This window comes from Tupaia chinensis, unplaced genomic scaffold, assembly GCF_000334495.1.
Source record: "Tupaia chinensis unplaced genomic scaffold, TupChi_1.0 Scaffold138666_1, whole genome shotgun sequence".
NCBI lineage: Eukaryota > Metazoa > Chordata > Mammalia > Scandentia > Tupaiidae > Tupaia > Tupaia belangeri.
In genome coordinates this window covers 717,355-731,875 of record NW_006198558.1, presented here as the reverse complement: position 1 = coordinate 731,875, position 14,521 = coordinate 717,355, and the positions used below count along the sequence as shown (strand labels likewise).

General features: G+C 44.5%; 1 protein-coding gene across 3 annotated transcripts in view; it reads right to left on the bottom strand.

Annotated features, from left to right (window-relative positions):
* Positions 1-6,342: 6,342 nt before the first annotated feature.
* The window catches only part of XPNPEP1 (X-prolyl aminopeptidase 1), a 79,129-nt gene continuing 70,950 nt past the window's right edge, over positions 6,343-14,521 (bottom strand). For all 3 annotated transcript variants that reach the window (XM_006161614.3, XM_027765563.1, XM_027765564.1), the window contains 3 exons: positions 13,749-13,825; positions 12,502-12,600; positions 6,343-6,887 (listed from right to left, as the gene is read on the bottom strand). In XM_006161614.3, the coding sequence (XP_006161676.1) occupies positions 6,759-6,887; positions 12,502-12,600; positions 13,749-13,825 (305 nt within the window). In that variant the 3' untranslated portion in view covers positions 6,343-6,758. The remainder of the gene's footprint in view (positions 6,888-12,501; positions 12,601-13,748; positions 13,826-14,521) is intronic.

Below are 14,521 nucleotides of genomic sequence, written 5' to 3'. Positions count from 1 at the left end.
GGGAAAGAGGAAGGGTAGAGATGAAGGGATTGCAGCATGACTATGGCCCATGCTTTCTCCCTTCCCCTCTCTCCTCTCTCTCTAGCAAGGGCATGTGCTTGCTACCAAAAAAAAAAAAAATCTAAAATTGCAAGCATCTCCCCTCTCACAGCCCTCCCAGTACCCCTACCCCTCTCAAGAGATCACTGGTGCTCACACTGTTGCTTGAAGGGTGTCACGAAGCGCTTCAACTTGATTGATGTCATTGCCAGTATAAATCCCCCAGGTTTTGGGACACACCAAAGGCAACACCTCCCTCGTGGCTTGTTAGTGCAACTTTGGTTGCTTTCACAACTGCTCACTCCAAAGCCAGAATTAGCCCGATGAGAAATGACTGACAGCAAACGCCAGGCAACCAGATGCCAGGTGCAGCCCTCTGAGAGCTGCGACAGTGGGGCAGGTCCCTCTGACTGATGCAAACACCACAGATGGACTTTTTACTAGAGGGTGACAAGCTTCCCAGTAGTCGGTCCCCAGAGTATTCACAGCAGGGACCCCATATTTGTGCCCATCCTTAAATTCTCACTACCTGGTACATAAAACTTCATGAAGGAATAAAGTGAGCAAGACAAAAGATCAGTTTCCCTGAATTATTCTGTCAACTTAGCATAACCTCCATTTTCCCACCCAGTTTTTTATTTGTTAATCGTTTATTCACAGTGAGAGTGATTCTTCTCATCCACATGTTTATCCCCCTATCTTCCCCTGAGCTCTGGCACATTAGAGTTTTATTCCGGCCCTCAATCTTTATGGGCCCATCTCGCCTAGTATATGTCTTCTGGACTTAATGACAAGATGATGCAGGTCCAGGCAGGAAGCTCCAGGCACCCAGCACCTGTTAACTTTGCTGCTTGGGCTCGAGCCAATTACATCGAACTGCTCTGAGGCTGCCTTGGGAAGTGACAGGCTTAACAGCCTGATGAACAAACAGTGGAGCTGCCGTCACACTTGAGTTATGGTCTGTTTAAACTCCAAATCAACTGCGATTCACAGCTCCCGTTTCTTCAGAGAGGAAAGCTTTCAGGGGTATCAAAGGGGATGACAGCCCGAGTCCTAAGAGGAGGTCTTCTAATTTCCAGAGGAATGAGAAATGAGAAATATATATATTCTCACATTTGGAGAAATATTTCTCTTTTAAGTCCAATCGTATGGTACGTATTAGAAATACAGACAAGTATGACAAAAGGCATTCAAGAATTGATCTTTGATGGATCAAATATATCCTGTTATTGGGAGGCACTGCTTCTAAGCTTTCCTGACCTTGTTACAAATATAACCTGAGAAGCAGCAATGTATCTTGCTTCCTTTCACATGGCAAATGGGAATCAATGATGCTTGAAAGGAAAACAGGGAAAGGGTGGATGAAAACAAAACAAAAAACGTTGCCCGGTTTGTCTTTAGATCCTGCCAATTTAGGCTCAACTTACTGGCAAGGTTTTCTTTGCTGATTCTGAACGGTAAATATAGATTGGTTCATTTCATTTTCTATTCCCTCAGCTGGAGGAAGTAATGGACACTGCCAACCACGTTTTCACAAATGGCAAAAGTATGCTTATATTTATTGATCTAATAAAGCCAGTCAAATTCAAAATTTAATTTAACTTGCACAGAGCTTGCAGGACCTGGGGCAGGGGAACCTTGCCCTCCAAATGTCAGGGATCTGTGCTTTCATTGCTGATGGCTGCTTCTGATCACAAAGGCACAAAGAAGTGGGCAGCCATTGTTGGAAGCCACTTCTCACCCTCCCGCTGAAATAACTTCCAGAGGGTTTCAAAGGCCAGAGCCCTTTTTGTTCCCTTCATTTTTCTTTTTCTCTTTTTGGATTTTTGCCATATATTAAAACAACTGCATATACAGGGGAAATTAGAAAATAATTACTCATGGGACCAGCAGTTAGCATAATGGCTATGTTGCTGGACTCCCACATAGTTGACCGCGGTTCGCGTCCCAGACCCGGTGGCTTAAACTCACGCCGGGCGCATGTGCGTGCGTGCCCAAGATCCCGAGAGGAGAATGGAGGAGAAGGGATTGTGGCGTGGCCATCCCCCCTCAGGGGGTGATTTCTCGCTTTCTATCTCTCTGTCTGTCTCTCTCTCTGTCTGGCGAGCACACGTGCCCTATAGCAAAAACCTCTTCAAAAAAAAAAGAAAGAAAAAAAGAAAATAATTACTCATGAAAAAGCCTGAGAAGCTCTTAAATTTACATTTCAGTCTCATCTCAGCTACAAAGACTGCCTACAACAATAAATAATAATAAACAACAAAAAAGCAAGGGAAATAAGAAGAATCTGATTTCTCGAGTTACTACATTATTAGATTCAAAAGTCCAATTTGCAACAAAAAGTCACAAGGTACACAAAGAAATAGGAAAGTCTGGGCCCATCCAAAGGAAAAAATAAATCAACAGAAACTATTCCTAAAAAAACACAATAGCAGGTCTACCAGGCAAAGACCTTAAAACAATTGTCTTGTAGATGCTTAAACAACTAAAGGAAGATGTGAAGAAAGTCATGAAAATAATGTTTGAATAAAATGAAACTATCAGTAGAGATGGAAACCTAAAAATAGCAGAAAAAGAAACTCTAGAGCTAAATCGTACAGTAACTAAAAGAAAAAATTCATTAAAGGAATTCAAAGGCTGATTTGGGGATGCAAAATAGAGAACCAGTGAACAGGATTGGACACTGGAAATTACCTGAAGACAGGACAATGGAAATTGCCAAGTCTCAGGGACAAAACATTATAAAAAATGAAGAAAAGTGAACAAAATTTAGGGGACCATCAAGCAGATCAACATATGCATTGTTGGAGTCCCAGAGTCAGAGAAAGAGAAATAGGCAGAGAGAATATTTAAAAACATAATGGCTGGGAAATCCCAAAATTTGGTGAAAGATATGAATATAAACTCCAAAGAAGCTCAATGACTCCAAGTAAGATTAACTCAGACATATGCACCAAGGCAAATTATAATCAAATTTTCTAAGGCCAAAAAGGAGTGTACCTTGAAGGCAGCAAGAGAGAATACAATTTTAATTATTATATACAAAGGATCTTCAATCAGATTATCTCTAGATTTCACACCAGAAACTGGAGGTCAGAAAGTAGTGAGCCAAATACTCAAACTGCTAAATGGAAATACTATCAACAAAGAATCTTCTGTCTGGCAAAACTACCCTTCAAAAGTGAGAGATAATTGAAGACATTCCCAAAAAACTTAAGGCAGTTCATTACCACTAGGCCTGCCCTACAAGAAATGCTTAAAGGAATCTTGCAAAGTGAAATGAAACTAGACAGAAACACAAAGACATATAAAGAAATAAAGATCTCAATAAAGGTAAATACATGGAAAATTAGAAAACTAGTATTGGGACAATGATTTGTGACTCTACTTTTTGTTTTCTGAATGATTTAAGAAACTACTACTTTTTAAAATTATTAGTCAAAAAGTTACTATTGTAACAACTGTTCATTTAAATCATTAACTTTAAAAAATAATAATAATGAAATCCTGTCATTCAAGGCCACATGTACAAACTTAGAAGGCACCATTAAGTGAAATAAGACAAGGCACACAAAAAGAAAAATCATACACCCTCATTCATGTGGAAATTTTAAAAGCTGACCTCGTATAAATAGGGTAAAATAGGGGTTAAAAGAGGCAGGGAAGGTAGGAAGATAGGAAGATGTTGGTTAACAGATAGTCAGAGAAACAAGTTCTAGAATTCTATAACACATTACAGTATCTATAATTAACAGTAATTCATTAACTCTTTTGGAGAGGATTTTGAATGCCCCCAACACAAACGATTAATGTTTGAGATGACGCATAGGCTAATTACCCTCATTTGATTATTACACAATGTATTCTTGTACTAAGAAGTCACACTGTACTCTATAAATATGTACCATATGTGTAAGTTTTTAAAAGTAATCCATGGGACCAGCAGTTAGCGTAATGGCTATGTCGCTGGACTCCCAAGTAGTCGACCACGGTTCAAGTCCCGGACCCGGTGGCTTAAACTCACGCCAGGCGCATGTGTGTGCGTGCCCAAGAACCGGAGAGGAGAATGGAGGAGAAGGGATTGCGGCGTGGCCATCCCCCCTGGGGGGTGATTTCTCACTTTCTGTCTCTGTCTGTCTGGCGAGCGCACGCGCCCTATAGCAAAAACCTCTCCAAAAAAATATAAATAAATAAATAAAAGTAATCCATTATCTGAATCAAAGTTTTTTTAAAAGGGTACTTTAAAAAGAAATTAATGAGACTAGTTTAAAATAGAACATAGCCATACAATGAAATAACTTAGTCATTAAAAATAATTGGATTTTGGGCCAGTCAGGTGGCATGATGGTTAAGTCACTAGATTTCCCATAGCCAGCTTCACAGTTCAAGACTCAGACTCAGCAACATGAAAAACACACCAGGCGCATGTGCATGCATGCCCAAAATTCTAAGAGGATAATGGAGAAGGGATTGCATGCATGGTCATTGCCTAGGGGTGCTTTATCACTCTCTCTCTTTCTCTGTCACTCTCCAGTAAGCACACCTGCCCTACAGCAGATTTCTATAAAAATAGCAATAGCAATTAGATCTACATGGAAAAAGAACTTGGACATACTGACAAGTTAAAAAGCAAACTGGGGACCAGCAGTTAGCGTAATGGCTATGTCACTGGAATCCCATGTAGTTGCCCGCAGTTCAAGTCCCAGACCTGGTGGCTTAAACTCACGCTGGCACATGTGTGAGCATGCCCAAAATTCCAAGGAGAGTGGAGAAGGGATTGTGGCATGACCATCCCCCCTGGGGGGTGATTTCTCGCTTTCTGTCTCTCTTTCTAGCGAGTGCACACACCCTATAGCAAAAAGCTCTCAAAAAAAAAAGTAAATTGCAAGGCCAGAAGGTGGCGGGGAGGTTAAGGTGCTAAATCCTGCATGGCCAACCTCACTGTTCAAGTCCTGGACCTGGCAACTTGAAATTTACACCAGGTGTGTGTGAGCATGCCCAAAATTCCAAGGAGAGTGGAGAAGGGATTGTGTCATGGTCATCACCCCCAGATGGGTGGGGGTGATTTTTCAATTTCTCTCTCCCCAGTGAGCACTGCGCCCTATAACAAAAACTAATTTTAAAAAAAAATTGCATAATATGTATAGAATGGAATAATGCTTGTATATGTGAGGCATGTACATTTATATGTGTGCATATATATTCTTTTATATATAATACTCATTCAATATTTTGCTGAATATTGAATAAAGGATATATATATATATATATATATATATATATATATATGCTTAGCAGTTTTACCTAAGTATGCTTTAGCTTGAGTTCCTAAAGGAGACACTAAAACAAGGAGTATGCATATAAATGGTTTAATGGAGATAGCACCCAGAAATACAACATGCAAGTGAACACAAAGAGAAAGAATAAAAGATTGTTACTGAGTAAGTTTTCACAATGGGCAACTAAGGCTAAATCCCACCGGGAAACCCTGGGACAGAAATAGGATACACCTTCACACCTTCAGTATCCCAACCAGGGGATGAGGAAGTTTATTTGTGCCCTATCCAACAACTATGGTCTGATGTCGTAGGGACATTAACTCTCCCAGTCCTTGGGGCTTGCTTCATGTGTGAAATCAAAGGTGAGCCTGCAGGATGTGAGTCACAGGAACTGTCACAGAATGCCATTTACAAGCAGTGGAACAATGAAAGCTTTAGCTACATGGGTGGGACCTCTACTGTAGGGAGGATTGTGGAAGACTGTCACTTTTTTGTGGTTTTTTGTCAGAGGTTACAAATGCTCACTAGAAAGACAGAGAGAGAAACAGAGAATGCATCCCTCGGTAGGGTAGGATCACGTCACAATCCCTTTTCCTCCATTTCTCCATCTTGTCCAATTTGGGGCAACACACGCATGCATATTTAAGCATCCAGGATTCAAACCAGGTGGCTGGCTATGCGGGATGCGGCTCCCTTAACTATAAGGCCACAGAACCAACCCAGACTATCACTTCTGCCATCATAGTATTTCGTTCCTTTTTTTTTTTTTTTCATATCAATGACACATTTTTTAAATCAGGAAAAAATATGAGACAATAAAAATACTCACCAAAATAGGCTTCCTGGAGTGAAGGGGAAAAAAGCTTACAATTGGGTCAGAAAGCCTGCAGGAAGGCTCTGGGACTCTTCAAAGACGGAGGCCTTTCCTCCTATAGAGCATCTACCACAGAGACCAGCAGCCCAGCTCAGCTCGCCTGCCATGCTGGGGGACTGAACAGTCAAGAAAGAGACAGCTGAGACAAAGCACAGTTCTGACATTTTTATTCACTGATCATAAATATAGTCTCATGAACATTAAGGTGATCATGAATGATGTACTAGCACCTGGAACATGACTGTCATGGAGCACTCATTTTTCACCATCACTGGCCAGAGAACTAGGGGCGTTCCCCTCATCAAGTGTTCGGTTTTGTAGGTACCCTCCTTGTGGTGCAGCAAGTTTTATTCTTGGCTCGTTCTTAACAATTAAAAAAAAATCATAAAAGACCAAGTGTTTGCAAGAAAATATCAAAGAGGATAAGAAGATTTTCAGTTCTTCTTAAGAGTCTAAAGTAAAAAGGGGCAGCAGGGAGGAAAAAGAGGAAAGGGGAAAGTTGTCAGGGTCTGTCATGTTTCTTCCTTTCCCCAGAGCATTTTACAAAAGCAAAACCCGGAGAGGTATTAATGCTGTTTAGAGATGGGTTGTGTTTCTCTGATGAGCCACTCGAGAGCTTCTTGGCGGCCCTGTTTCTGCAGTTCCTTCCCGATCACGTCCCTGCAGGTCAGGTGGTAACTGTTCAGCCAGTCGCACTGCAGGAGGGAGAAGGACAGACATGGTATTCATCATCGCACCTTTACCAAAAGGCTACGTGGGCCAAGGGCGAGGGGCCAGCGTGCTAGATCACAAGCTGAGAGTAAAGGTACACATGCTCCTAGCGCAGGTAGGCTGGCAGTGACTGAATAAATATTAGCCTAGAGTGATGGCAAGCAAGCCACGGGCTCCCTCGAGTGCAGAAAACCCTGTAATCACATATGTGTTCCCACTACAGACTTCTGAAGCTATACTAAAAGGTCATTAGGAAAAGGTGGAGGAGGGTCCAAGACAATTCAGTGGGGGGAAAATTCCCTTCTGCAAAGGGTGCTGGAAAAACTGAATATCCACCTGCAGAAAAATGAAACTAGACTCCTCTCACCATTAACAAAAATCACCTCAAAATGGACCAAAGATGGGAACCAGCAGTTAGCATAATGGCTATGTCGCTGGACTCCCACGTAGTCGACCACGGTTCGCATCCCGGACCCGATGGCTTAGAACTCACGCCAGGCACGTGTGCATGCGTGCCCAAGATCCCGAGAGGAGAATGGAGGAGAAGGGATTGTGGCGTGACCATCCCCCCTGGGGGGTGATTTCTCGCTTTCTGTCTCTATGTCTCTCTCTGTCTGTCTGGCGAGCACACGCGCCCTATAGTGAAAACCTCTCCAAAAAAAAAATGAACCAAAGATATAAACATAAAACTTCTAACTATAAAACTACTGGTGGGAAACACAGGGGAAAGTCTTGGAGACATCAGAGTAGGCAAAGCCTTCCTAAATGAGACTCCCAAAGCATAGGCAATAATCCTGGTAACAGACAAGTGGGGCTACGTCAGGGTAAAAAGCTTCTGCACAGTAAAAGAAACAATAAGAGTGAAGAGACAACCCTCCGAATGGGATGGGGGAATATATTCGCAAATCATGCTTCAGATAAAGACTGATAACCATAATATACAAGGAACTCAAGCAGCTTACCTGAAAAAAATAAGCTATCCAACTAAATGATGAGCAAATGAGCTGAACAGATAACTCTCCAAGGAAGACATACAAGTGGCCAAAAATCATGTGAAAACATACTCAATATCTTTTATCATAAGGGAAATGCAAATCAAAACCACTATGAGATACCACTTAACTCTAGTGAGAATGACTTAGATTTAAAATATTAAGAATGATAAGTGCTGGCGAGGCCACAGTGAAAAGGGAACTCTTCTACACTATTGGTGGGAAAGTAAATTAGTACAACCACTATGGAGAACAATATGGAGGTTCCTCACAAACCTACAAATAGAACTGCCATATGACCCAGTAATTCCACTCTTAGCTAGCTACCAAAAGGATAGAAAAAACAGTTGGAAAAACACTTGCACTTCCATGTTTTCTGCAGCATTACTCACAGTTGCTAGAACATGGAATCAACCCAAATGTCTAAGAACAGATGAGCAGAATAAAAAATGTGGCACATGTACTCTATGGAATACTACTCAGCCATAAAAAAAATGAGAACCTGATATCTGATATGAAGTGGATGAATATGGAAGATTTAATGCTAGGCAAAGCAAGCTAGACTAAAAGACAGGCATTATATGTCCCCGCTTAATATATACCGAATATACTCTATAATAGAAACTGAAACACTAGAAGTTGTAAAAGCAGAGAGGAAACTGTAGATACTAGAGACAGCATAGAAGGGATGGATAATAGGGGGCTGGAAGTGGTGGAATGGAGGGGAAAGAACAAACAAAACATTTAATAGACAAATGAAAAGTTAACTGCTGATGATATGGTAACATCTTTGAATTGGCTAGCATGCACGATATTCATGCTGAAAAACCATGTTGCAAAGTCGTGCAGTGATTAAATGTAAATTTAAATTTTTTTTTTAAAAAGAGGTAGGATAGGTGGGTGGGCAGTGGTACACAGTGAGACACAAAGCTCAGTGGTGCACAGTGAGACATAGGGCTCTGTGAGGCAATCCCACATGGGAGGGTTCTGGTTCAAGTCCAAGGACCTCCTTGAACACACTGGGTATACACTTGCCCATGATCTGGGGCTGGCTAACGGCTAGCAGGTGGACTGCAGCACTGGGACTCTGTTGTCGGTCTGTCTGTCTCACTCATGCATGGAAGAAACAAGTTTAACAAAAGAGAGAGGGGGTCTCTAAGCCAGTTGCTCCTGCACCCACCCATGGCCTCATGCCTTTACACATGAGCATCTTGGATTGGCTGCAGGGAGGGAGGTTGAGAAAGGACCTAAACAGCCCCTGAACTATGAGGATTCATGCTACGAGATGCTCCCGAAGTGTCCTGCTAATGTAGGTGCTGAAAGTTGAATAAACTAGGATCAGCAAGACCCACATGGATAGGTTTTGTGCGTGTGGCTGGTTAGAAAATGCCAAAACCATTGGTGGTAAAGGACTATGGTGCTGCAGGGTGGAGACTAAGAGTAAGCCTGACTTTCATGCCCTCACAGAAGAGTGTACCACACCAGCAGATAAAAGAAGAACAGAGGAGCTGACAGCAGGGGGCCAGGGTAGGAGTTGAGCACTGACAGCTGGGGGCCAGGGTAGAAGTTGAGCCAGATGGTACACATTTGCAGCATGGAAGGGTAAATGCTCCCCTTGGTTGGGGGAGAGTGAGATGAAGGTGGATATGCAGCAAGTCCAATAAAAGGACAAGCCATTCTCATCACTGCCCACAGGATAGGCCTGATTGGACACCTAGCTGCAGCAAAGCTAAGAGTGACAGTCCACCCCCTAGCCTTCCACTAGACTGATTATTGTAAATGAGCTAAATGCCATTTGGGGAATGATGGTGTCACAATAGCACCAGTTTTTGAAACTAGACTGGACCAGGTACTAGAGCCCAGCTGAGGTGCCAAGACAAGCACACAAGCCCATGGGGACTAAGGGCAGATGGATGGGGCAATGTTGCTAAATGGCTCTAAACCAGGGTTCCAATCCCCAGTGACAAAACTAGCCCTGCTGGGAGCTGGGAAAGTGAGGGTAGGGGTGTCAAAACCATGTCAATTGCTATGTCAGCAGCAAGGCCAGGCTTGGCTTCAAGGCAGCCTCACAGCCCAGCTTACTGTGCAAAGCAGTTCAGCAGCAAAGGCAGCACCAGCAGCAGCCTGGAGTAACCCCAGGGCACAGGGAAACTCCCAAGGACTTTCCGGTTGAGAGGACAGGAAGGACAGCAGGGGAGCTTTATCAAGGCCTGAACAACATCCCAAGGCCTGACAGTCTGCAGTCATCTGTGCTCACATCTGACCAAGGTCCTATGCTGCCATCTGGTGACAAATGATGGGAAAGCAGTCCCAACCCCTACATCCTCTTTTTTTTTTTTTAAGGTTTTTGCCATGGGCCCCATGTACTCTCCAGAATGAAACAGAGAAAGAGATAAAACAGGAAAAGTGAGAAATCACCCTCCCTCCCCATCCACCCCCAGGGAAGATGGCCATGCCACAATTCCCTTCATTCTCACACACACACATGAGCCCAGCATGGTTTTCAAGCTGCCAGGTCTAGGATTCAAGCCACAGTGTCATATGGGAATCCAGCCCCTTAGCCACCCCGCCACCTGCTGCCTGCCCTCCCCCACCACATTCTCCTAAGTGACTGTTGAAGACAGACTGCTTGGAAGACGGTAAAGGACGTAATGGCCAGAACCTTGCTGTGAGGTGTTACTGTGTCTTCAGACAGAATAATGCCCTGACTTATGTGGTACATAGGAAAGGGACCTTTTGTTTTGTTAAGAGAAAATAAATGGCATGTACTCTGCTTGGTATGTGAAATGACATTATCTACAGCTCTCTATGGGAACTTGCTGTGATCCTTTGGATAAGATAACACTATCCGTCCTTTAAAGAGTTAACTGGACAAAAAATAGGCCCATGATCTGGGTATGGAAGGTACGGTAATGAGCCACTGGGGAAAACAGATTCCGCTGGCCTATGCCCCGTGTCACAGGGTAGGCTGTGAGTCACAGGTTACCAACTCTCCTTCAAGGAAAAAGGGCCTTACCCTCCTCACGCACCATGTCCTTGGAGTGGATTATCATATGGGAGAAATGCTTTAACGTGCACAGGAAGGACTGTGTGAACTAGAATTTCTTGGTTAGGAAGCCATAGCCCTCGGCTTGAGATTACAAAATGACTTATTACTAGAGAGTTCCTTGCTAAGATCCTGGAATGCCCAAGGACCATGGCAGTAGCCTTTGGCTCCCACAGGCACAAGGCTTCAGGGTGAGGTGGCTCCCATGCACGGTACTCCGGTTTCCTCTCACCTAAGGCATGGCTTCCAGGGACTGGAGAAGAGCCGTGACCACTGGAAGGACTCATCCCACTGCAGACACACCTGACACTGCGCTGCTGATATGCCGAGTGTCCTGCTCTGCATCCATCTATAAAATGAGTAAGACTGTACTGGCAAGACCTATTTGGGTCCTTTGAGTGGGTGAGTGGGAATGTTTGGCTCAATCAAGGACACTGATGGTCAGGCAGAGATGCCCAAGCAAAAAGGAGAGCTCCACAGAAACGAATGCCCTTCCTCTGCTTCTCGCTGGGAGAATCCCATTCTAAGCTTCTGTAAAAGGGGGACTTCTCAGCAGCCCTTTCCTTTAGTCAAGAGCAAAGCTGAGAGGGCCCCTCGGAGGATGTACTCTTGCCTCAGTAGGCACCCGAGGGCCCCTGGGATGAGGCCAGTGGCTGCCTAGGGCACTAGAGTAACCCACCATGCTTGTCCTGCCTATGGCTCACACCAGTCATCTGCTTTTTGCAGGAGCTTCAGGATCTCTGCCTTGCTCTGGAATTTGTGTCCCAGCTTCCATCTTTCTGGTCTGGGAATTGCTTTGTACACCCAGTGCTAACTGTTTTGGCCCCATTTTGTTCCTTGCTTTTGCTCTGACCTTGATCACCTTCCTGATCCCCCAAGTCTTACCTGACATCTCTGGGCCTGCCACCCCACCTGGCCTCCTGAGTCCAGGGACCCACCCTAGCACGCCCAGGGCTTTTAACACCTGACACCCCTGAGCTAGTGACTCAACACTATTATGCCCAGGGCTCTGCGGAGGGTTGCACAGTCCCAAAGTGACCATGGCAGCAGAGAGAAGAGCTGGCACCACCCCACTGCAACTATGTGAAAACTGGGCTTGTGATAATGAATCTGGCTTCTCATTTCCTTAATGTTTCAAGCAACACGAGAAAACAATCTGGTATGTACAGTGACCAAGAGGCCCCACTGTCCATCTGGCTTTTGTAGAAAAGACACGTGAGTTCGTGTTTGCTAAATAAGTCAGGGTCCGTGTTTGCTAAATAAATACGTCTCAGCACAGCTACAGAGGAACAGCATAGCCATTTCTCCTGAGAGGCAACGGCATACTATTCCAACCCATTAAACCCTCCAGCCCACCGTGGTGGAAGGAGCAGGGCTACCTCCACCTGAAGGCCCACCAAACAAAGGGACAGCTCCTCCAGTCCTAGGGGATCTGGGAACTGCAGGCTCCACTGGCCTTGACCTCTAAATTAAAAACTGAGAACAGAGTAGAGATTTAGGGCAGCTCTTCACCCCCTTACAGCTTCTGCCACCCCATCCCCTGCTTGACCTCCCTCTTACCTCTTTGTCTGTAAGAGAATCCACATCTATCATTTTGGTCTGTATTGGAACCAAAGTTAGAGGTTCGAAGGTCAGGCTTCCCCGATTATTGAAATTATACTGTGGAACAAGGAAGAATATAGAAGTTTTACTCCTCTTTACAACGAAGCACCATCCACCAGACAAGGTTATTCCACCAGACACGACCACCCCTCAGAGCCAGGCAACTGGAGCCGAGAACTGCTCAGCTGGTCGCCATGTTTAACTGGGACACGACGAACACAGCTGATGCCACTTTCCGGGAACTGCTCAGCAGGGCAAACAACAGCCTGTGCCACTGGAAAAAGCCACACAAGATCACCAGGGGTCTCCCAACAGCAGGTTAGCAAGGCTAACGTCTGCTTCAATGTAGAATTAGGGGGAGGATTGGAGCATCTCTGATTTTAGCTCTTGAGACTGTGCTCAGATTAAGTCTCCAAAATCATTCTTCTAGCAGTCAAGTGTGTGGCCTGCCTTGACCAGCCAGGCCCATCCGGTGTAACCCATTTGTCCACCAGGGCACACGTGTGTATGTGCTGTCTGTCCATTACAGAGCATTCGGGGAGGAGGTGGAAGGCTACTTTCAAAAACAGGGACTTCCACATGGAAGCAGAGAGCAGGTCCCTGCAGCCAACCTTCTCACCGGCTTAGAAAGCTACTTCTTGCTGCTTCTCTGTCTACTTCCATAATCACCACTGGAGGAGGAGCAAAGAGCTCTTTAAGGCAAAACAAAGCACTGAGAAAGCTGTGCAACCACTTGGTAAATTGATGAGGAGAGGGCAAAACAAAATACTTACCTTCTATTGCCTGTGAGGTTTGACCCATGGTATAACCAGAGTTCCTCAACTTTACTTGATGAAAAGCACTTGGGCTATGTACTGAAATTGCAGCCTCCAGGCCCTCGCCCTGGAGGTTCTGATTAAGGGATGGGAGCAACCTCGAAACAAGCCCTTTAACAATCATCCCTCAGCAGAGAAAACTTTGGGGCAATGAGCTGCCTGTAGTAAATTCAGAGCCCCAAGTCACAAAAAGCAGAGGCTGGCTTGGGTTCCCTGAATTCCAGTTCTGGGTTTCAATATTTTCTTCTGGCTTTGTAAGGGAGGAGAGTGATTTCCAGGAAGCTCCATTTTGACCCTGGAATGATACATTCTTGGCTCCAAAGACAATGTCTTCATCTTCCCACAATAAGGAATAAGGAAATCTTGAAAAATGCAAAAATAAATACTCACTTTGGTCTTCACCGGAACTACTAGGACAACATTCTCAATGCGGATTCCAAATGCCCCATCTTCATAATACCCGGGCTCTAAAACAAACCAAAGCCCAAATGAGAGGCAGCCATTGAGGACATACAGAGAGGGAGACGCTCTCACTCCTGAGATAACTGCCCCACCCCGAAAGAGAAGCGGCAACAGGTGAAGGGCCTGGTCGGGCAGTAAGAGTCCAGAGAGGACATCTCTCACGTGGCCATTCTTGATAGGCACTTGAGGTACAGAAAGAGAGGCTCAGGTTCCTGAAAACTGGGTACAGTGTAGGGTGTACGACAACACGGGATCCACTGAATAAATCATGCTGCATGTCCACAAGAAGCAATGAGGCAGGCATTAAAATGCATTTACAAACATTTAGCATTACTATAGAAAAACTCGATATATTAAGAAAGCAAAATACAGGAGCCAGTAGGTGCCCTGGTGGCTAAGGCACTGGATTTCCTCATGACCAAACACGGTTCGAGTCCCAGATCTGGCAGTTTGAAAATCACATCAGACATGTGTGCATGCATGCCCAGGATCCTGAGAGGAAAATGGAGAAGGGGCTGCAGCATGGCTATCCCCCCCGTGGGGGTGACTTCTCACTTTGTCTCTGTCTGTTTCTGGCAAGTACACACACAAGTACGGCAAAAACTTTTTAAAAATGCAAGCAGAGTACAGATAATATGTCCAGTATAATGTCAATGATTTTTTTTTTTTTTTTTTTTCTATATGGCGTGTGGGCTCACCAG